General features: G+C 39.5%; 4 protein-coding genes across 4 annotated transcripts; 2 read left to right on the plus strand and 2 right to left on the minus strand.

Moving 5' to 3' along the window:
• Positions 1-683: 683 nt before the first annotated feature.
• On the plus strand, positions 684-8,916 carry LOC120293492 (lecithin-cholesterol acyltransferase-like 4). Its single transcript, XM_039312944.1, is given in 12 exon segments — positions 684-1,219; positions 2,434-2,525; positions 2,731-2,849; positions 3,854-3,989; positions 4,146-4,197; positions 4,680-4,745; positions 4,748-4,779; positions 5,964-6,146; positions 6,755-6,912; positions 7,077-7,131; positions 7,336-7,389; positions 8,287-8,916. Coding segments are annotated over 12 exon segments (1,605 nt in total). The 5' UTR covers positions 684-978; the 3' UTR covers positions 8,704-8,916.
• Positions 8,917-9,436: 520 nt separating this feature from the next.
• Positions 9,437-11,012, minus strand: LOC104444596. Its single transcript, XM_010058302.3, has 3 exons — positions 10,837-11,012; positions 10,076-10,459; positions 9,437-9,799 (listed from the first exon to the last, which is right to left on the minus strand). The coding sequence occupies exons 1-3, from the start codon at positions 10,865-10,867 to the stop codon at positions 9,750-9,752; spliced, it is 465 nt and encodes a 154-aa protein (XP_010056604.2). The 5' UTR covers positions 10,868-11,012; the 3' UTR covers positions 9,437-9,749.
• A 912-nt stretch (positions 11,013-11,924) lies between these two features.
• Positions 11,925-15,514, minus strand: LOC104444598 (lamin-like protein). Its single transcript, XM_010058305.3, has 3 exons — positions 15,320-15,514; positions 12,772-12,991; positions 11,925-12,374 (listed from the first exon to the last, which is right to left on the minus strand). The coding sequence occupies exons 2-3, from the start codon at positions 12,959-12,961 to the stop codon at positions 12,112-12,114; spliced, it is 453 nt and encodes a 150-aa protein (XP_010056607.2). The 5' UTR covers positions 12,962-12,991; positions 15,320-15,514; the 3' UTR covers positions 11,925-12,111.
• Positions 15,501-22,103, plus strand: LOC104444597 (phosphatase IMPL1, chloroplastic). Its single transcript, XM_010058303.3, has 10 exons — positions 15,501-15,800; positions 16,421-16,488; positions 17,353-17,486; positions 18,760-18,848; positions 19,391-19,448; positions 19,530-19,582; positions 19,816-19,914; positions 20,094-20,207; positions 20,626-20,727; positions 21,796-22,103. The coding sequence occupies exons 1-10, from the start codon at positions 15,501-15,503 to the stop codon at positions 21,892-21,894; spliced, it is 1,116 nt and encodes a 371-aa protein (XP_010056605.2). The 3' UTR covers positions 21,895-22,103.
• Positions 22,104-22,174: the final 71 nt, after the last annotated feature.

A 22,174-nucleotide genomic window follows, 5' to 3' on the forward strand; every position in this document is an offset into this window, starting at 1 on the left:
AATAATTTAGCCCCACCATATATGGATTAAAAAATGAATTTATGATCTATTTTATAATATTCTTTGAGAAATAAAATTAGCATATGATCTCTTTGAATCTACGAGCAAAAAAGAAAACAATTCTCTTTGAAGTTACCACTAGTAAAGGATCGATGAATACTTATTTTTGCACCAAGAGTTATGTTGTTGATGAATAGATAAATGAGTGGATTTCTGCGGTTATCATTTGAGTTAATATCACGAAAAATTTTAAATTTATACATATGTGACAAATTTGATCATAAACTAATTTTTTGACTACTAAAAACTTAAACTAATACATTCAGAATAAATTTATCTAGAACTAATTTTTTTATAATAAAAAATATTTGTAATAAATTTATCATTTTGTTAGTTTTCATTAATTTAAATTAATATTATGAAAAATCATAAAAGTAGTATACATATAATAATCGGAGACTAAAACTTCAAATCGATATATTCATCAATTGGTGGGTGTTATTCAATTTAATAATTTAATAATGAAATTTAATAGAAATTAACGGTCTTCCTAATGTTAACTTTTAAAATTCATCAGAGGTTTCTGAATTTTAGAGACACGTAAGCGTGTATTGCATAACAAGCTATGATTGGTCAGCAGAAGCAACCGTTGTTTTCTCTCTCTCTCTCTCTCTCTCTCTAGACTCCTGTCTTATCTTCACGTCTCAGGCTCCCATCTCCATCTCCATCTCCATCGCCCCCTTCGACGCTCCCCATAATTCGAGCCCTAATTCCCCACCATTCTCCCCCAAATCCTCGCCGCCGATCGCCGATCGCCGATCGCCTCCGTCCTTCCGCCGCTGCCGCCGCCGATCGCCCCCCGGAAATCCGACCTCGAAGCGAGAGTCCCCCCCGGACGGACGAGCGGCGACTTGGCGGCGGACGGCGAGATTGCGACGGCGCCGGGACCGGGTGTGTTAGGGCTTTGATTGCGGGCGGATGGCGGTGCTGTTGGAGGACATCCTGCAGTCCGTGGAGCAGTGGCTGAAGCTGATCAGGAAGCCCCAGCCCTACGTGGACCCGAACCTCGACCCGGTCCTCCTCGTGCCCGGGGTCGCCGGATCGATACTGCACGCCGTGGAAGGCAGCAACGGCAAGGGCGAGAGGGTCTGGGTCCGGATCTTCGGGGCCGACTACAAGTGCCGCACCAAGCTCTGGTCTCGCTTCGACCCTGCCGTCGGTAATTTTTTTGCTCTGTTGATTCTTATGGATGCGCGATTGGGTCGATCGCCGCAAATTTAATAGCGGGATTCTTCTTTTTTTTTGTCCTTTGCATTTTTCTGTTTTATTTCTAGGCTTAGTGGATGAGCTTGCTTGAGATGTCATTTAATTGAAGTGGTTCGACTGAGTTGATTAGGAAAGGAGATGATGAATGTCGGTAGGTTCTAGTGTTTCTTGTTGCGTTTGGGTTCAGGCAGAGTTCTCTGGTACTTCCTTTGCTGCAAAATGTGTTTTTTTTCGGATCATCATAGCTTTATGATGAATTTACTCTCCATGGCTGGAGTGTGACTGGGGAAAGAAGAGTGGAGGATGACTGATGTATGAATTGATTACATTAAACTGCTTCGTATACCGCCTTCAGTTGCGGCTTTAATGTTAATGTCATTATGGTGAAAGAATGAGTCGATTTTACCCCTTCTAGATGAGCAAGCCCGATATGAAGTTTCAGATCGTATATGGAGCTTCTTGGAGTTAGTTTGTGGTCTGTTACTAATATGACAACTTCAAAGTCAGTACTTATTAGAGAATCAAGAAGCCATTGATTAATGCTGGGGTTTTATATAAAACTTACGGGAGAGCTTCATTTTTGTAAGTCTCTATTCTGGTAGTTCTTTGACCATGTGACTTAAGATCACTTCATTCCAGTGAGAAGGTGGCTGGGTTTATAAATAGAAACTTATGGGAGAGTGTTATTTTCATAAGCTTCTATATTGGTTGTTTTTCAAATAGATGCCTTAATAAGAACATTTCATTTCTCTGAGAAGGCAGGTGCTTATGTTCCAGTATTGTAAAATCTTGTGCTTTTTTTTTTGGGCTCCTGTAGTTCTCTAGCAGGGATTACCAAATAAAATGGAGCAAGAACTTCATTCTGGTTATTCAATTGAATGGATAGATTACCTCCGACTTCTTCTATAAAGGATTTGATCTTTGTCGGGAGAAATCGAGTCTTTAATGTGAATATTCAGGCTTCTATACATTTATAGCCTGCTCCTGCATAGTTGATAGAGTTTGTAAGCTGCATGTTCCATATATTGTGCATTGTCTAATTCAGACATTGGTTGAGTTGATACTGTAAGTAGCTGAAGTGAATTACTCATTCTCATTGGCCTGTGATTTTCTCCTCCCCATAGGTTATCTTTCTAATGTAATAACAAAATGTTGTTGTTTAAATAGGTAAGACCGTTTCCTTAGATCCTAAGACGAACATCGTGGTTCCTGAAGACAGATATGGACTGTATGCCATTGATGTTTTGGACCCTGATATGGTATGTATCATCTCTAATGAAATGTATCTTTTACGTTGATTTGAAGTTTAAGATAAAAATTTTACTGTAATGAGATTACAGCAAGTAGTGTTTTATAGGATTAGAGTTCCTCTTCATTTTGCTAGATATCATGACTATCACTGGCTTGCGAATGAAGTTTGAACTATTCACCAGTATCTATCTGTCTTACTTTGTTTTCGTGCAGGTCCTTGGGCGTGATTGTGTATACTATTTCCATGACATGATAGTCGAAATGATCAAATGGGGTTTTCAGGAAGGGAAGACATTGTTCGGTTTTGGGTATGACTTCAGGCAAAGTAACAGGTACGGCTATGGCACAGTTCTCCTGTTATAATAGTGTCAGTGACCAACCGAGAAAAGAAATTATAACAGTACTTTTATTTGGACCATGCCTAGCCTTCTATCTGCAAACACACCTTAAAGCACTTCCAATACAACTAATCACCACCCCCAAATAGTTGCAACTTTAATGTTTGAGCTGCAAGTTAGAATTTTGGCAAAATGCTTTTCTCCTTTTCTCCAAATGAACTTTTCAGATGTTGATGAGAAATTAAAGTGATTTTGCGTACTCTATTTGACAGATTCGCTTGGACATTTATATTCCAGTCATGTTCTCAAGCCTCTGAATCTTGTTCCAGTAGATTTGGCATCGGGCTTAGAAGAGGCTAAATAAAATAGTTAGGGGCTTATGATGAAGCCCGAGTTCATGCAATTAAGTCTATTAGGAGAATATTATCTGTGATATTGAGTACTATATCTAGCTCGATAATTTATGTGATGCATAGCAGTTCTTTACCTTTATGTTAGACTTACAAGCTAACTGCACTCGACATGTATATTTTTTATTTTAAATCATGTCTTGGACTCTTGTCTTCATGTCGCCATAGATCCTGCCCCTTTATCTGTAGTGCAACTTATGCAATGTGTGTAGCGTTAAAGTAGTACATCACTTGTTTGCCTCCACCTGCTGGCTCAAAATTTTTGGGTTGGACCTTTTGACATGTTAGCATAATCATGCTTGAATTTCTTTATGCTCCGATATTTTATATCTATCCCCCTTCGTCACTATCCTATAAACTTGTGGTCTACCTTCATCTAATTACTTAGCTTTGGTTTGGACTCTAATACATTGTTCTCCCTTCATGACTTTAGCTTTTGGGTTGGACTCTAATACCTAGAACTTCAGGATGGGCTTAACTCTCTCTCTCTCTCTCTCTCTCTCTCTCTCTCTCTCTCTCTCTGTGTTTGTGTGGATGATTGCGGCCACTAGCATTTCTGGGTTGTTTTACTCTTTCTTCAATGTTTAGGTTTCAAGAAACAATGGAGCGTTTGGCTGCAAAGTTGGAATCTGTATATAATGCTGCGGGAGGGAAGAAGATGACCATTATCAGTCACTCTATGGGAGGTCTTCTAGTGAAGTGCTTTATGTGCCTGCACAGTGATGTAAGGAACTTATAAAACTGCTGCCATCTATTTTTGTTTTTACCAGTGATATATTTTTAATCTGAATCTCTCTTTTCCTTTCTCTCCCTTTTGTCTCTTTTACCTATTTTCATTTAAAAATGATTACTTAGAACGTGCCACTTGACTCTTCTGTAGATTTTTGCAAAGTATGTGAAGAATTGGATTGCTATAGCTGCACCTTTTCAAGGTAAGAATCATCTTTTACAGTTGTACTGCTTTTTTTGTTCATTGCTCTTTGACTAAGCTCATACATCCATTTCCCCTGTAGATTTGTTAGTGAAAAAACTTTTCTTCCTTTTCTTTCATCCCATTTCCTGTGGAAAACACTTACCCCAATATATATATATAGTTTCTTATGTTTTCCATAAAACTGCTTGTCTATCACTGTGAATAAGAAAACAAGCAAGTAAATTTTATAAAAATTCTCTAGATTTTTCCTAAGATAGATAATTAAAAGTTCAGAGTATCTAGTGAACCCTCTTTTTGTCGTAAAAATGATTTTTCATGTTAAAATAATTAGTTGTGTGTCTACTTGTCCTATTGTCTAACTTAGGATTTCATTGGCATAATCAAGATAAGCTTAAAATACTTTGTATACTTTGTTATCCAAATGTACATAAAGATTAGAATTGGCATCTTATGAATGTACTGAAAATCTAAATATTCCAGGTGCCCCCGGATATGTCACATCTACCTTTCTGAATGGGATGTCATTTGTGGATGGTTGGGAGCAAAACTTTTCATTTCAAAGTGGAGCATGCATCAGCTGGTATGCTATCTTCACAGTTATATGCATACGTATCTGTGAAGCACTTCAGTTTTGTTGACCTTCTTTTGTGAAGGTTAACACAGTATATGTTGTTGATATGGAACTGAAAATGTATGATCAGTGCATGGCTGTCCTTCTTTTTCTTTGTTTCACTTCATAAGTTAGGAGTGAAAGATGAAAAGTGCATATTGGCTAGCTTAGACACTTTATAATTGCCTAACAAATATGTAGTGATAAACATACAAAAGCAGACTTAAACACCGCCAAAGCATTTCTTTTACTAATTTATAGCCAGACTATGAGAAATCAAATATTTTCTGCTTGACTTATAGTTTGTTTGATAACTTTAAGGAGTGCTGCAAATTAAAAAAAGTTAAGAATTTAATTGCTTTTGACACGAGTGCCTTCATTCCATAAATGAGTTATTTCAAATTTCTTGCATCACCATTTGTGGATTAGCATCTTGAGGTCCTTTAATGGGTTGTGTAGTGATCCTTAGAATACTTATGATACATAGAAGGATATCTATGTGTATCCTGTTGTGATTCAATAATGTGTGAAGGACTGTTACTTAATGTTAGATTCAGTAGGAATCACTAAGTAGGAGGGGCCTACTCAAAGTTGCTGACTGAATGAAATTAGTTTTGATTTCTTGACAGACAAGTCCAAATGTTCTGGGTGTCATCACAATTCCATTAGTCCACACAATAGTTCAGTTGTACTTTGTTATGATACCCATGAGGAAACAGACTGGACCAAGTACTAGTGGTACATATGTGATTTAGGTTGAAGTAGCTGCTGTTTGGTTATTTAGGTAATGGCGGCAGTGCGTAATAGTGGGTCATTGATTACTTGTGTTATATGCGGGAAGGGTAAAAAGAGGATCATGAGCGTTTGACTTGCCTATGACTTGTTAGTGGTTCATATTTCTGTATACATTACAGTGTCATACAGTGTCATCCACGTCATCCAACCCCCCTCTTTCTCTTTCTTCTTCTCTTAACCCCACCCCTTCCTTCCCCACCCACTATTTTTTCACACATTTGAACATCTTTGTCTGAACATGTGGTTGCTCATGAAAACTTGTATGCAAGCAGAATCATGTAGCCTTATCCACTTACCTGTTTGTATTCCTGAAATTGCTGGGAACGTACATAATAACATGCTGTGGCTGTTGATCTCAGCTGATTGAATGCCCATCAATCTATGAATTGATGGCATGTCCAAACTTTACCTGGGAACATGCCCCAGTGTTAGAGATCTGGAGGAAGAAGCTTGATGATTGTGGTGATACCCGTATGATCCTTGAGTCTTACACCCCTTCTGAGAGTGTAAATATATTCGCTGAAGCACTTTCAAGTAATACGGTAAGTTATGCATTTCTTATTCTGTCTGGACGAAAAACTGCCAATTCTATCTTCGGAGCCGTCCCGCTTGAAGTAAAGTGAATTTTGTTTATGAAGGGCTAAAGTCTTAAAACAATGTGTGTACTGAACTAGTAAGATATCCGAGATCTCATTTTTAGCTTTTCAACTTTGAAATTTTAGTGTATCTTCTATCCAGATGCTGCTAAACATAAGTGAGTGTTAATATTTCATTTGTCTAAAGAACCCTTTCTGCAATTCCTTCCTTTGATATCCGCAATATATTTTCGTAGATTGCAGTTATGCAAGATATATTTTGCAGTTTTTCCCTGCTATAGGTCCATTTGGTTTTTAATTCATTTTATCCCCATTATGAACTTTAGTTCGTTATGGCCTACCTATCAGTTGACTAGAACCCTTACTGAGTTGAGCCTGGACACCGTGTTAGGTTCACTTTTAATAAAAGGAGGGTTCTCTTTTTCTAATGACACGTCATTTTCCACATAGATAGTACTTTAGGCCTAATATTATTCAATATTTTTTGTCCAACATGAGCTACCATCTACTTCATTTTGTTTGTTAACTAATGAATTATTCGGACTCAATAACAGGTTGATTATGATGGTGAGAGCATTTCCTTACCATTTAACCAGGAAATCCTGAAATGGGCTCATGAGACCCGTAGGATTTTATCTTGTGCTAAAGTTCCGCCCGGGGTGAAATTCTACAATATATATGCGACCAATCTGGAGACACCACACAGTGTTTGGTAATGTTTGGCTGAAGTGCTTCATTTCTACTTTCTCTATGCCAATTCTATAACTTACATATTTTTTAGAAAATCTCTTTTATGTGAGATTGGACATTGTCTATAAAATACATACATGTTTCAGATAAACTTTCCTCATCTTAGGGGTGTTGTGTTCTGTGCAGCTATGGCAGTGAGGACATGCCTGTTACGGATTTGCAAGAACTTCAATTTTACCTGGTCAGTGAAAAGGGGATGTGAACATAACTCTTTGGTCTATTTGAGTGGAGCTAACATATGCAAATCTCTTTTTCTATAGCTAGAGTCCAGAAGGATGCATGCTATTTTGGTTTTTCCTTAACATGTCCTCATCGTGAATTTCATGTCTGGTACCTGTTTTCTCTTTAGAAGTTGAGAAGCTGATTCCTGCTTTCTGAATTTCAGCCTGATTATATATGTGTTGATGGTGATGGAACAGTTCCGACTGAATCAGCTAAGGTATGGAACTTACAATCTGCTGGACCTGTTAGTTTGAACTGCTAGACCAGTTAGTGGAGGGCTTGACTATAGCTCATGCAACCTGTATTACTCATCTGCTTTTCCTTCTTTATTTGACTTTGGCAAAATTCTCATGGAGCTACCGGCTGATTTTGGGCTATGACTATCTCTTATAAGACCAGATAAGAGTTTGTGATTGTGTCTCTTATATTAGGATCTACAACTATGTAATGAGTGTGTCAATAAAGTTTTTCTTCCATATAAAGAGCTCTATTTGGTTTCTAAGAAAAAAGTTTGGATAGGACACACCAGATATGAAAGCATATCTAGACATATCCTTGCCTATTTGGTGTTTGGGTGGAGCTAGTGGGTCGAAAGATTTAATAATACTTAGAAAATATTAAATAACAAGTTATTCTAATAATAATAGCCACAAAGGTCTAATCTAATTGAGGGCAACAGCAGTTGAACCTAGTTGGCTGCAGTAGGCGCCCACCACATTGGTCATGTTTGTCGCGTTGGTCACCAGAGAGAGAGTAGTCCTTGGTGTGAGTTGACTGCAAATACCATTATGGTGGTCTCATCAGTGGTTTGAGACCCTAGAGAGAAGAGGTGATCGAGGAGGAACGATCACAGTGCAGTTGTTCATAGCAATGCCCCTGGGGTGCCGCTGGCTCATTGTCAGGAGTGCTGTTCTTTTGTTCTTTTCATATAACCTCTTTCATTTCTTTTCTACACAATCTGAGCGGGACAGTCTGTAGACACCCTAGTGCTCAGATAACTTGTCTGGGGTTCTATCTGGACTTGATTTGGATAATGTTTATCTAGGCTAAGAAACATGCCTTAAGTTGCTGTAGATTCTCCACTTACAAATGGTCTTGGTCTCTTCATATTCAGGCAGATGGGCTTGAAGCGGTTGCAAGAGTTGGAGTACCCGGGGAGCACCGGGGAATTCTGTGTGATCATCATGTTTTCCGCATTCTGAAGCACTGGCTAAAGGCAGATTCGGACCCATACTACAACCCGCTTAACGACTATGTGATTCTACCCGCCACGTTTGAGATGGAAAGACACCACGAGAAGGGCATGGAGGTGACTTCACTCAAAGAGGAGTGGGAAATCATTTCCAAAGATGCCAATGATGACCAAGGAGAGGTTACCATAATGCCCTCAGTAAGCACCATATCTGTTTCCCAAGATGGAGGTCACCAATCTTATCGGGCCGAGGCTTGTGCCACTGTGATCGTGCACCCCCAAAATGAGGGCAAGCAACAGGTTGAGCTCAATGCCTTGAGTGTATCTGTCGATGCCTAAATTTAGTTACTCACGCTGTGTGAAAGAAAAGCCCGCAATTGGGGCAGTGCTGTGTATATAGTAGTATGTTGGTCGTGTACAAAATGTGCGTATTGTAAATATAAGGATCACTGGTGGCAATTGCCTTGATGAAACATAACATTGGAAGATCGTTCTGGGTTTTGTAATGGAAGACCCATCATCTATTCATGGAGATCAAATGTACATGTGCTATCAGAAGTCCATTTTCCAGGAAGGTTGGTAACTTATGGATGGCAGCTAGAACGGTCGTTCCCAAGTTACGAGCTGTTTTGGTATCAAACGATGCATGGGGTCGGTGACTGAATACAGCTTGACAGTTTTTTTGGGGCATGAGGGAAATGAATGGTATCGTTTCGACAGTGATTCAGTGGTACTTGGCTCTATATGTTCTGAACGAAATTGAGGGTTAATACCCAACTGGAGAGGAGGAATAGACGAGTCTAACGAGAATCGATTCGCTCTTTATTTGTCCGTCTTCGTCCTCTCTTTATCATCCAAACGAAGTTCGTATTTTCTCGAGTTATGATTTCCTCTCGATTTCTCTTATCATCGATTGATGGGGTTACTCGGTGGCAGACTCTCAATGGCCTTGCTCTTTTCCACGAGTGCTTAGGCCAAGCTTGTTTGACTCTCACTGCACCCGGAAATTAAAACAAATGAACGCGTCCCGACTATAAGAATGGAAGGATAACATGGCAATGTGAAACATCGATTCTTAGATTCTTGTATGCTATAACTGTTCACACGGTCACACCATATAATAACAAGAAGATAATGTGACATGACATCTCCACAAAGCAGTCTGGATCTTCAGTCCAGCTTAGTTTCACTCTATATGCTCTGTCATAACCTCTCTTACAGATAGTACAGCAACCCTTCTAATTCATCGACAGAAACGATAAAGAGATGAATAAGCAAAAAATGAGACACGAGATCCATGCAAAGAAACAAAAAGAAAATTCTGTTTCTGTTTGGCAGAGCAAAGAGGTCCACATCAATAGGAGGAAGCCGCACCATGGAAGGCATTATTCAACAGCATATATCCAAGCAGCAGCAGCAGCACATCCCAGCACAGCTGCACATGTAGACAAACGGATCTTGATTAATCGAAGAATAATCAACATATGAAGAGAGAAAGAAAGAGACCATGTGTACATGCCGGTGCGTATTATACGACTATTATGTCACCCTGACATGCTTATGTGATATCACTAACTTAATTAAGTTTAATTGTTTTTCAAAAAATGAAACTTAATTTCATGATGTTTAGTCATTTTTGGCATTGGAAATCATAATACACGGTTTACGTGTGCGTGTGAGTGTTAGAGAGAGAGAGAGAGAAAGCACGTACAATCCACTCCAGAACCCATCTCCCCTTTTCTTAGTTTTCGCCTTCCGCGGTGGTGGCGCTTGCTGGGAGCCCTGCAGGCCATCCTTCGAAGGGTAAGCAACTGGTGGCGGAACCACGTAAGGGCCTTGAGGGTAGCCATGACCCGATGGCTGCTGCGGCGGTGGATATGAATAAGACTGTGGTGGTGCCGGAGGATACACTTGGATGGGGGGTGGATATGAATACGACGGGGTCGACACCTTCGGATACATCTGAGGTGGCGGAGGGTACACATGTACTGTAGCCTGTGGAGGATCGACCTGCGGCGGCGGAGGATAAGTGTGGCCCAGCGGCAGTTCAGGAGCGGATGGGGAGGACTTGAAGGGGGCAGAGAAGGATACATCCCTGTATTATATTCAAGTTCCAACCCCATAGTCAGACACTATGCATCAGTGGGACACGCTAAAGAATTTACAAACTATCCTATGGTCAGGAGTCATTCTTTCAAAAAAGAAATCAAAATTTAACATTGGATTGAGGATTGTGTCGGGTTTCCAGTTTCCTAGCCTCAGGACACATTGGAAAGACCGACTTGTGCCTGATGCCCCATAAAGGGGACTAAAGCGAAAACTATGACAGATCAGCGATATTTAGCTGCACTTAACATTGGAAATTAGACCGGTGGAATTTACGGGGATGGATTTGATCAAGAGATCTGTTTCTCAACGCGCATTTAGTCAATTTAGAGCAGCTCGGAGCATCCTGAAAGAAGGGACTTATACCTGGAGGTCCGTAGTGCGAGTCTTGACCCATCTCAGCTCTGTTCTCCTAGGATTTTTCAGGTAACAGAATCGAACTCAATCTCTCTCTCTCTCTCTCTCTCTCGAAAATGGCAAAAGGGAAAAGGTGAAGCAGGGAGAGACAGGCTTGAAGCTCTTATCTTAAAGCTTTTCTAACGTTTGTGAGGGTCAAATACGGTGGAGTGTTTCAACTCAGGCCTGTGCAGATGAAGTCCACAGTTGGCGGCTGCAAGAATCGCGTTGTGGTGTGAAATCAACTATCATTGTAGGAGAGCAATTGGCCATGAAAAAGGCCAAGGAAAAAAAGCTACCGGGACGGGTCAAACATGCATGTTCTTATCATTAGAATGTTCCAAAGTGCCGAGATTTTCAAACGGTTGGCCTTACTTTATCTCATGACCTTTGCTGCTTCTAGATGGTTTGACAGGATCAGTTCCAGGAAATTTCTCTTGACCCCCTACAAGTTGGAACTTGCCAGGAACTGGTTTGGCCCTTGTACAAATACCCTGTACACATGTACACAGTGCACACGCGAGCAAAAGAACAACCTAGGTGTATGAAGATAATTGATGGGAACTGACGAACCAGATGAGGCGTCGTGTTCATATTAGATATTTAAACGAATCTTTCTGTCCGGTGCTTCGAACTCACTTCCTTCAGGCATCTACTTAGATCATGCCATGTCATTTAGAATACCAATTTCACGAAGCATCTTGGGTCGAGGCATCGGCCATGAGAAAATCCTCCCCGTTAATGCACTGCAGTTGCCATTTGAAGAGAGAACGTGATCAAACTTTTTGACATCTTTCAGGTTTCAACCAAAGAGGATGCCCTGGACCATATAAAATGGAGGTCAATTGAATAGATTAGCTTATAAGAATGCAGGCCAAAGCAAGATGAGACTAGAGATTGACCCTTGATTGGTAGCTATCGACATCAGATGAAACAGTACTTGGAACACAGATGCTAGAAAAAATTGCCATGGTTTTACGACAAGAGTGATTGTGACGAGTATCTATATCACAATTCAAACCTAAATAAACTGAAGTCGGATCATCCGTGACACCATTTTCAGTAGCTATACGAAAGCCATGAGCTTAACACATGCACTGGCTAGACACAAGCTTTGTTAAACGCAACTCATAAATTACAGTCAGTGACTAGATATTTAATTGAATAAACTCTATCGGCTCTGAGCTTGTCATGAGCAGAGCAGGAATGTAGCAGCAAGCAGCGAGAGAAGGATCATCCTTTGACTCACACCGCCAACTGAACTAGGAGAACCGCCTTTCTTCGGGGCGGGGGCAGGGGCGGGGCCACTGTGACATTGACGGCGACCTTCATCCCGTTGAAGCAGTAACCTCTGCCGCAGATGAAGTAGTAAGGCTTTGCGTCAATGAGATTGAACACGTCGCGACCGCCCTTGGTAACGTTTGTGATGAAGTCTGTGTCGATGCACTTGTCATAGCTCGTCTCGTTCACCTCTAGGACGTTGTATTGAGTCTTGTCGAATCCAAAGTCTTTGGAATGATAAAACGTGACAAAGAACTTGAAAAGTTAGAATAAGTCATCCAGTGAATCAGATGAACTATCTGTTCAAATTGGTAAAGCTCGTCTACAAACCAACTTGGTTTTGCATCATCACAAACCAATACATATAAACAATCTGGTTTTTTGACTTGTGAAGTAATTTTCGATTTCATCTTCATTGGTATTATCTTAGAAGAAACAAAAACATAGTCGAGGATGCTGAATTCGCATCATTCACCACATAACTCGGTTGTGAATCTCCATGATGCAGGTGAACCACAAGGCAAAACACTAAATTGCATGACAAAGGAGACCAAACACATCTGCAAGACTTTCTAGCAGACCACAGAACCGCTGCTTTAAACATTGAAAGAAAGCGTAACTTACAGAGCCAATCACCCACATAAAACTGCTCATGACTTGACCAGTTGGTGAAGTTAACGCTCGGTGTCCATGTGTTCTGTCCTCCTCCAACCCTATGGAGCACTGGTTTTCTCCCTTCGGCCCCTGAACCTCTCACCCCTAACATCACTAGCACGGCCACGATCATTACCACCTTTTCTCCAAAACCCAGCATCTCTCTCTCTGTCTTGTCAAGAAGCTCTTGCTGCATGAAGAATGGGGATGAATAGGAGATGAACCTAGTCATATAAAAGTCCCCAGTTCATGAAGATTCTCTGGACCAGATCACGCAAAGAATGTGAAATGCAAGGAAAAATCATCCACTCAAGCGTGTCTTAGCTGGATAAACTGATTTTGTTTCTCTTGTTGGGAGATATGTTGCCGCTGGCTGCCTTTTCTGGGAGACGTAGTAGATTCCTTAATTTACAGTTTCTTGAATTATTTGCTTCCCATTTAGGAAATATAATTACTTTGCCTGCATGCTCTAATGCAGTCTCTCTGTAGTACTTTTAGAAAAAGAGTCTCCATCTAACTGTTTTTTTTTCCCCAAATACTCTATTACTTATTTTGCATATCGTGTCCATGGCAAATTACTCCATCAATCTTAAACCTTTGGTACGGACGTCGATTCATCCATAAAGTTTTCAATTGTCAACATAGTCCTAAACCTTTGTGCGTAATTTCAATATAGTCCTTTTGGCCAATTATTCACTAGAAATCACTACGCAGTGGTGGACCAATCATCGATGGCCATCCTACACGGTCAATGATTTTAAGCAAAAATTGACTGAAAAGACTATATTGAACTTTCATGCAAAGTTTTAAGACTAAATTAGCAAAATTGAAAAGTTATAATTGAATTAAAATTTTGTATATTATTATGAATAATTATATTCCATTACTTAATAATTCAAAGAATTCTAAAACGTCAATTGGTATGATGCATATTTGCTAGTAAAAGTAAAATGAACTTTACCGGGTCATGCATGATAGGTGCAGGTCATACTTTTTATCTTTCCATCATATACATGTACTCAAACTAGTGGTTCTAGAATACACATTCTATCATGGAATACTATAGGATCAAGCGAAGATATAGAACAAAAAAAGAAAAAACACATAGACTTATTCAAGGTTCTAATGAAACCTTAAACCTAACCATCGAAACTTGTTCTTTAATTTTTGGAATTTAAAACCTACCTTTTATAACCTAGAATATGGAATAGGACTAGTGAGAACCGATCCAATGCCCAATTCTACCCTAAAACCATATCCACCTCTACTCAATGTACTAAAATAAGCCATGTTCATTTCTAGAGACCTTCGACCAAAAAAAAAAAATATAGAGACCCTTGAGACGCCCTGTAAAGCCCTACGAATTAATTAACTCTGAGCTTCTCACCTGTACAATTGATCTAACCAAGAGCAATTTATTTGCAGTTGGTATGATTTTGGACATATGACCTTCGATTCCTCAATTCAAAGTCCCCGACACCCAACTCACTGTAGTAATTGGGAGGCCAATAACTTATGCTTACAGCTTAATAAATTATGTCAAAAGATGGGAAGAAGTACAAAACTATGTAGGCAAATAATTACGTTGTGATACTATTGATCAATTTTCATATGTGGGTTGGTTTGTAAGGCTGAGCCCAATGAGGTCCTATCATCTCCTATATCTTTGATGTCTTGTCTCATTCATTATGCTAGTAAAAAATGGCATCGATGCTGTGGGTAAAGGAAAATAATAAAAATAAATAAATTTATCAGGTGTAATATAATATCCACAGTTTTCATCTCAAAATATAAACTTACATCGCTGTAAACCCAAAAGATGGAATTTTCTTGGATTACATAATAATTATCTTGATTATCCTAAATTCAGATAATTTATTTAAATTTATGTCCCTACTAATAATATTATAGTGTTACTTATCTCAAAAGTACTCACAAGCCAAGTTTTTATGTTACTTCTAGTTAATTTTCGTCAAAATAGTAAATGGTCTTAGATTTTATATTACATTGATGTTAATACTATTATCGAATCATTAATTTTTGTTTAGAGTTTTTTATTGCACAAGATTTTGCATTGAATAAATTGATTATCTCTTATAAAAACCGGAGGCCAATGGAGCGGCCAAATCACCCCACATGGTTATTAGGGGCAGGAATGGGGAAGTTAGAGTATGGCGACGAGGTGTTGGGGGAGATGGGACGAGGAACACCCGATCTTCGGCCTACCCTGCCCCGGTCCAACCCATCGCCACTTCTTTGTACGCATGAGTTTTTCATGGCATTTTTTTGGGGGAAATAAATTAAGGTCGGAATTACCATCTGGCGCACAGTTTTTTTTTTTTTTCTCTTTTGCTAAACTTATTGGGATTACCTCTATTGATTATAAAGTAATATTCTATATCTTGTTACCCTGTATAAATCCAATGCATGTAACAAGAATGTTCAGTGAGTTCAGATAGAGAAACCATATCATGTTAAAGGAGCAAACTTTGTCATACTAGGAAACGAAAAATCATACCTTTTGGGCATCAAGCAGTCGAAAACAGCGTTCAAATCCGAAATGCGTACTGAAGGAATCTGTGGCGCAAGTGCGCAGTCCTAGATTCCAGCCATAGCCAGGCCTCCAACCACCGTAAGAAGACGATCGAAGTCACCAACTACATTCGACGACAACTGCTCGACGCAGCCGGCACAGAAACATGGGCAGGTCTCTCGTCTTCTTGGCCAGCGCCCCTGTCAAATTCTCTCGAGAACTCAACTGGGTTCCGCCCCTCGGTCAGAAGCTTCGCCAGTCGTTCCCCCGCACGACCCGTCAAGTTTCTCTTGGTGGGTTCTTGAAATTTCCGTCCTTCAGCGCAAATCAAGGGCGGACGCTCAGCGTGAGGGCCGTCGTGTCTTCCGACACCTCGTACCCGAAAGTGGGTGCTACGTCGACTGGACCAATCCCTGGTAGTCAACTCGCCGAAGTCGTCGAGACTGCCGCCAAGACCGGTGCTCAGGTCTCTCGTGCCCGTTCAGTTTATGAGCGCTTGTTCTTTTGTTTTCTTGAAGAGAGAGAGGAGTGTCGTGTTTGAGGTTGAGTCAGGAGTGGAGATGTTGCAAGCTATCTCGTACTCCATAAATGGAAATGGGAAAGAGAAAAGGGAGGTTTTGTGATCGAAGTTTATCCCAATCAACGGACTTTATTGAGAATGAATCAGTTATGACAACATTTGGGTAGCAATCAAATGGGTATCTCCCCTTAGGTAGAAATGATCAGTTTTATGCAGCAATGCAAGCTAAAGATGGAATTGGGATTTTTTCTATGATACCCTTGATTCTTGCAGGAATGAGGAGAAAAAGAGGGAAAATGGGAAAAAGAAAAATCAATATTGGGGTCTTCCTTTCTTGAGAGGAGAAAACAGCAGGGCATTGTGCTCGCACATGATTGATTCTAATGCAAACAATGCCTAACTGCTGTAGAATTGCAGCTAATATGAATGTTCAATATAGGGAAAAAGATGATGAGGAATATTAACTTGTGTGGAGATGCTTTCCCTTTTCTATCCTGTTTGTCCTGGAAAATGCTCTTTTGTAACTTTCTGGCATATCTTGATTCTGTCACTACTATTTCTTTCAGGTTGTTATGGATGCTGTTAATAAGCCCAGGAATATTTTCTACAAAGGACTAACTGATTTGGTGACCGAGTAAGATTCTTTTTCCTACTGAATATGAGTTAAGGGCAATAGCTTGCCATAGCTATGATAGGCTTTTTACTTTGTTGCGTAGACCTCTGGATGATGCTTACTATGTAACTCTGCTCTTGTCATAATGTAAACATCCACTGTGCTAGACAGCCAAATTCTGCAAATGGTGGCTTGAAATGCTCTTTTTCAGCGGAAAAGCTCTGAATGCTCTTTTAACGTATTTTCATTTGACTTGAGATGTTGTTCTTCTGATGTCCTTCTTTGCCTGTACTAAAGTTAGTCATTATGCGGGGTTAAAGAATATTATGTTTGTCCATGTCTCAACTTGTTGCATAGCTGATTCCATATTACCAGTGAACATAATGTAGTTGAGCAGCTGATTGATCCTTCCTCTTCGATCTATACTGTTTGATTATCATTTGAAAGTGAGTTCTTGAGCTCTCCTTTCAGATAACCTCTGCACTTGGTCAATTTCATCCTGCCTAATATCTTTCTTGAAAGAGTAGAAAAAAGAAGACTGAAATTTCATGGTATTGTGGTTGCATATGCCTTAAAGAACGATAATTTGATGCTGAGTTAATGCAATTTTTATGCTTTTATACTTGCCTTCTGCATTTTGTTGTTAAAAGTACATTAATGCAGCATAGGATGGCACAAGCCTTAAAATTTGGCCAGTTAAGATTTAGGTTATGCCTGTGAGTATGCAAATTGTGGCAATCTATCTATAGGAGATTCCACACAATAATTAAATGCTTGCAAACTGTAATGACCTTACGACTGACCCTGTCCATAGGGTCAAGCACAGCATTCTGGTGAGAGAACTCAACAAATTCTCGTTTCTGAGCTTTGGAAATGTACTTGCAGAACAGACAAAATGAGTGAGGCTGCAATATTAGATGTTGTAAGGAAGAATTTTCCAGATCATCTAATTCTGGGGGAGGAAGGAGGAATAATTGGAGATTCATCATCTGGTTATCTTTGGTGCATTGATCCATTAGGTATGTACTTGTGGAAACCCATGAATCCGATATTCTCTTGATTTTCCTTCTTTTTTGAGTTTTTGTTCAATTGGCAGTATAAAAATGTCTGAACTTCAAAGTTGTATTCTTGACAGAGTCTATCTTTTTTTCACTTTCTATTTATCGATGAAAGGACAATGGAGCTTATCTTATAATCATATTCCTAGATTTGAATGCCCTTATCTCATTTTCATCCATAGCATCACTCTCTAGTCGTCCATTTGTTTCATGAATCTCATTGTCTTGAACTGTGAGAAGCCATTGTTTGCAACTTCCTTTAAAACTGGTTGATGTGAATATCTGAAGGTTCTCCTTCATGATAAACTGTTCTTCTTCACCTTTTACTCATCTTCATCTGATGATTTCTGTGTTTGCTAATGTAAGTGAAATCCTGCAATTTTGGTCTGTCTGGTACAAGACACTACGCACAATGGCTAGATTTTTTCCTCCACTTGAGGATGCTAAAGCATACTAGACCTATGAAATCATCTTGTTCTGCTGCTGGAACCTCTATTTGCATTGTTGTCCACTGTACTGTAGTTATATTTGAAGAGCAAGATTGCTTCCCTAATATGATGCTAATCCGTTAGCAGTCTCTGGTTGCTTGGTTGGTATATTGGCCAAATCGCCAAAAAAAGCCCGATTATTTGTAAATTTTCCCCAACCTTTACAAATTTAGCCCATTTCAAGCACAGTAAGAACATATATCACTGATTCCCATTTCCCTCTGGGTGGAATTGCCATAGCATACTTGTTTCCTTTTTGCTTCCCTCAAAAATTGTTCGAATTCCATAGATAATATAGAAGTTGCCCCACCCCCTGCGTAAATATCTCATATTAGCCTCATTAGACTGTATTTCTTAACGTTCTTCATATGTCCTCTCAACGTTCTTGATTGTATGCCTAATTGTTTGATTTCTGTTTGATTTCTCTCAAGCTCACCAGTTGAGGTGAGTTTTTGTTGCTATATTTGTTTGGCACCACTCCTCTGCTTTACAAATGATATTGCATGATGTTGGAAAGCAGAAACAGTTATCTGCTATTATCACTTAAAAATATTACGCAGGATTTCTGAGATGAGCATATTGCATAAAGTTTGAAAACATTTCGGACCTTTCAAGCATATGTAATGCAAATGTATTTCTCTTTATTATTTCATTAATTAGCTCTCTCTCTCTCTCTCTCTCTCTCTCTCTCTCATGGAACCACTTGTCCTGGACAACAATCATCCTGAAATTTCATGTGTTTCTAGATGGGACGACAAACTTTGCCCATGGTTACCCTAGCTTTGCAGTTTCTGTTGGAGTTCTTTTCCAAGGAAATCCTGCTGCTGCAGCAGTGGTATGTCTATGTAGCTCATGTTATTATTGCGCATAGTTTTAGTATTGATTGTAGGACTATTCAAGCCCGTAAATGACTGAACTTGCATGAATTATAGACTTATAGCAGTTCCAGAGTCAAGTATTGATTGAATGAGAAAGAACTCGACTTATATGGACATGTAACTTTGAACAAACAAGGTAAAGCTGCCGGTTTCTTCTGAAGTTTTTCTTTTCTCCTTTTGGTAAGATGTTACCATGGTTCAAACAGTATCTTTATTGCTAACTCAGCCATTATATTCTTTTACGTTGCTGCTAAAATCATTGAAGTCGAATCAACTTCAAAGTCACTTGTGAATTCCAGAAACACTTGTCCTGTCTTTGAATGGAGATATAAAATCAGTCCTTAAGCATGGCAGCATCGGTCAATTCCAATGTGTAAAATGCCTCTTACTTGTCCCTGAGTCTGCTAGGAAATTGCTTCCCCCAAATTCATGTGGAAGTTATGGGTTCTTAGACCAGCTCGCACGTTGAGGAACTCTGAGAATGTGATAATATATCTAGGTGGAGTTCGTTGGAGGCCCTATGTGCTGGAATACCCGCATGTTTTCTGCCACAGCAGGTAACTGTCTTACTCTTATGTACGAACCCAACTATCCTTATTCATTACTTTCAATTGGGATAAGTTACTCTCATATTTTAGGTGGAGGAGCATTCTGTAATGGGCAAAAAATTCAGTCAAGCAAAACGGATCTGGTGAGTAGTTTGATCATAAATTGGTATTGAAGGGGCAGGCTGATAATAAGTTCTTTTGTTTTGCATTGCTACATACAACTCTTTGACATTTGTTTTCTAGTTTATCAGAACAAATTTACAATCAATAATAATTGTTGGAAGTTTCCCTTGCATTGATTCTCTACTTCAATTCTAGAAGGGAATGAGCAATTTGTGTGGCTTGAAGATTTAGACAAGTCTTTTTTCCCATACAGGTGGAGCAATCTCTTCTAGTGACTGGATTTGGTTACGAGCATGATGATCCGTGGGCTACCAACATGGAGTTATTTAAAGATTTTACTGATATTAGCCGGGTATATGTTTTTATATCACAGCTATTATTTCTATGAGGAATAATCTCTCTCTCTCTCTCAGTGGTGTCTGTTTTTGTTTTCTTTTCCCTTCTTATTACCATCGGAATGTCTGCCTACCCCATTTAGTTGTCGCCAACATATCATTATTTTTTAATCTATCAATACATTGTATTATTTAGGGAGTGAGAAGGCTCGGAGCAGCTGCTGTTGACATGTGCCATGTAGCTCTAGGAATCGCGGAAGCATACTGGGAGTACCGTCTGAAGCCATGGGACATGGCTGCTGGAGTTTTGGTAACGTCCTCCAAATGACAAGTTTGCTTTTTGTTGAATTACAAAAAAAATTTCCCCTTACATTTTGTGAGATTAACATTGTTTACTTATGTGGTGCTATTGGATAAGAGGGTAAATTTAGTATCACTTTCTTTTTTCTCTTGAATGGTACTAGTGCTGTCTATCAATTATATTAGCAGCCTAAGCCTCTGATTTCAGGTAAATGTTCACTATACTGTTTGACTGACTGAACCAAATTAAAGCTTCTGTCTCAAAGAGACAGATAAAGAAATAAAGAAAATTATGAGAATGCCCTCATATACTATTTTAGTTTTATCCCTCTAAGTCTCATATATCTTCTGTCCTTGGCTCTCTACTCACCTTATATATCCAACCAATCGATGTCTATGTTATTTAATGTCCGTTCCTCTCTGAGCAGATAGTCGAAGAAGCAGGTGGGGCTGTTACTCGCATGGATGGGGGAAAGTTTTGTGTTTTTGATAGATCTCTTTTGGTGTCAAATGGTGCTGTGCATGGCAAGGTCAGTATTTTTTCCCTACTTAGCAATGTGAATATAACCTTCGACTTTGAAGGCCACAAAGGCACCATAGAGTTATTTGCTTTTGGGAATATGATATGTTATTATGCTGAATGAGGTTCTCTGCATCCTTTGATGCAATAATGCGTCTCATAGAGTGATTGCATCTAGTCCAAACTTTCCATCTTATGTATAATTGACGGCACCAACAGTGAACTCTGACCTTTGGCTTGTTGCTAGATGGGAAAATGTATTTCTTGAATGTGGAATAATAAATGGGATGGGTCTCACCATTTCAGGGGTAGAGATATCTCTTTGATTGTGGACAATCAATTGAATTGCAAAACTATACCAAAGAGATTTGACCATTTGGGTTAATATACTTTTAATTAGTTAATATAGGATAATGGTATTAAAAGACAATGACCTTCCTACAATATCAAGTACAGAATTGAGTGGCTGGCCTTAGAAATTTGACAGGGTTCAAAAGCAATAAACTCCCAAAATAAGGTTATGTATGAGAAATAAAACAGTTGAAGAAAGATTAAAATCATGGGTTTGAAGTCATCTGGAAACTGTTCTGCTCATTCCCATGAATATGGGGAAAGAAAAAGCAGCATCGTGGGCTTGGATTTTGTGATATTGTCTATTTGCTGGACTAAATTTCATTAAGAGATATTAACAAAGTCAACTTGACATGTGACTGATGATGTTAGATTGTTGAACGGCCAGAAAAGCACAGCGCATTTACATGTACAGGTTTCGCAGTTTCATTAGGAAGGCATGAGGGGTCACAATCTCCGCCAGTCTGCTCATGCCCTATCTCTAAGAGTTTTCATATACCATAAACTCTCCATGAGTACATCTGCTTTTCAGCATGACTACCTTTGAGAACGTAAGTTCGTTGCGTATGTACTTATTAGGTGGATGTGAATGTCGCGAGTCTTCTCGTCTGTCGGTAAAAACAAGCACAAGCGCGGGGAACTAGGAAGTCCCTTGATTTTATCAGCATATATGCATGCGCTTATCTAGAAACACAAAACATGCTTACTGATGAGCTTCTGAATGCAGCTTCTGGACAGAATCGCGCCTGCTACTGAGAAACTGAAGGCCAAAGGAATTGACTTTTCGTTGTGGTACAAGCCTGACAATTATCAGACCGACTTATGAGCTGCTGAAGATACGGTCATCTCCACCAGGAAAGGGTCTCGCTCCAAGCGCCTTTTCATTTCTTAATAATCTTTGCCGGGTCATTCAGTTCTTGAGTAGTAGACTAAAGGAGGCAGGTGGACAACATGCATGTCTTGATTGTAAATTATTCATTCGACCAATTTATTGAAGAATGATAAAGCCCTACGACCCATGTCAGTTTGCAATCACGTCTCTCTCCCTCCCTCTCTGGTGAGAGCATGCTTCTATGTTCTTTTGAAGTCTTTCTTTGTCTTTATAA

This window comes from Eucalyptus grandis, chromosome 5 (assembly GCF_016545825.1).
Source record: "Eucalyptus grandis isolate ANBG69807.140 chromosome 5, ASM1654582v1, whole genome shotgun sequence".
Taxonomy (NCBI): Eukaryota; Viridiplantae; Streptophyta; class Magnoliopsida; order Myrtales; family Myrtaceae; genus Eucalyptus; species Eucalyptus grandis.

What these genes read in the sequence shown, in the direction of transcription:
- LOC104444597 (XM_010058303.3), top strand. Translation starts at nt 15,501, where the DNA reads ATGGGCAGGTCTCTCGTCTTCTTGGCCAGCGCCCCTGTCAAATTCTCT. An exon ending in CTAACTGATTTGGTGACCGA is followed by an intron (nt 16,489 to 17,352) that starts GTAAGATTCTTT and finishes ATGTACTTGCAG; the next exon opens with AACAGACAAAATGAGTGAGG. An exon ending in ATTTTACTGATATTAGCCGG is followed by an intron (nt 19,915 to 20,093) that starts GTATATGTTTTT and finishes TGTATTATTTAG; the next exon opens with GGAGTGAGAAGGCTCGGAGC.
- LOC104444596 (XM_010058302.3), bottom strand. Translation starts at nt 10,867, where the DNA reads ATGGGTCAAGACTCGCACTACGGACCTCCAG. An exon ending in CTCGCACTACGGACCTCCAG is followed by an intron (nt 10,460 to 10,836) that starts GTATAAGTCCCT and finishes AATATAATACAG; the next exon opens with GGATGTATCCTTCTCTGCCC. An exon ending in GATGGGTTCTGGAGTGGATT is followed by an intron (nt 9,800 to 10,075) that starts GTACGTGCTTTC and finishes CTACATGTGCAG; the next exon opens with CTGTGCTGGGATGTGCTGCT.
- LOC104444598 (XM_010058305.3), bottom strand. Translation starts at nt 12,961, where the DNA reads ATGCTGGGTTTTGGAGAAAAGGTGGTAATGATCGTGGCCGTGCTAGTG. An exon ending in TTATGTGGGTGATTGGCTCT is followed by an intron (nt 12,375 to 12,771) that starts GTAAGTTACGCT and finishes ATCATTCCAAAG; the next exon opens with ACTTTGGATTCGACAAGACT.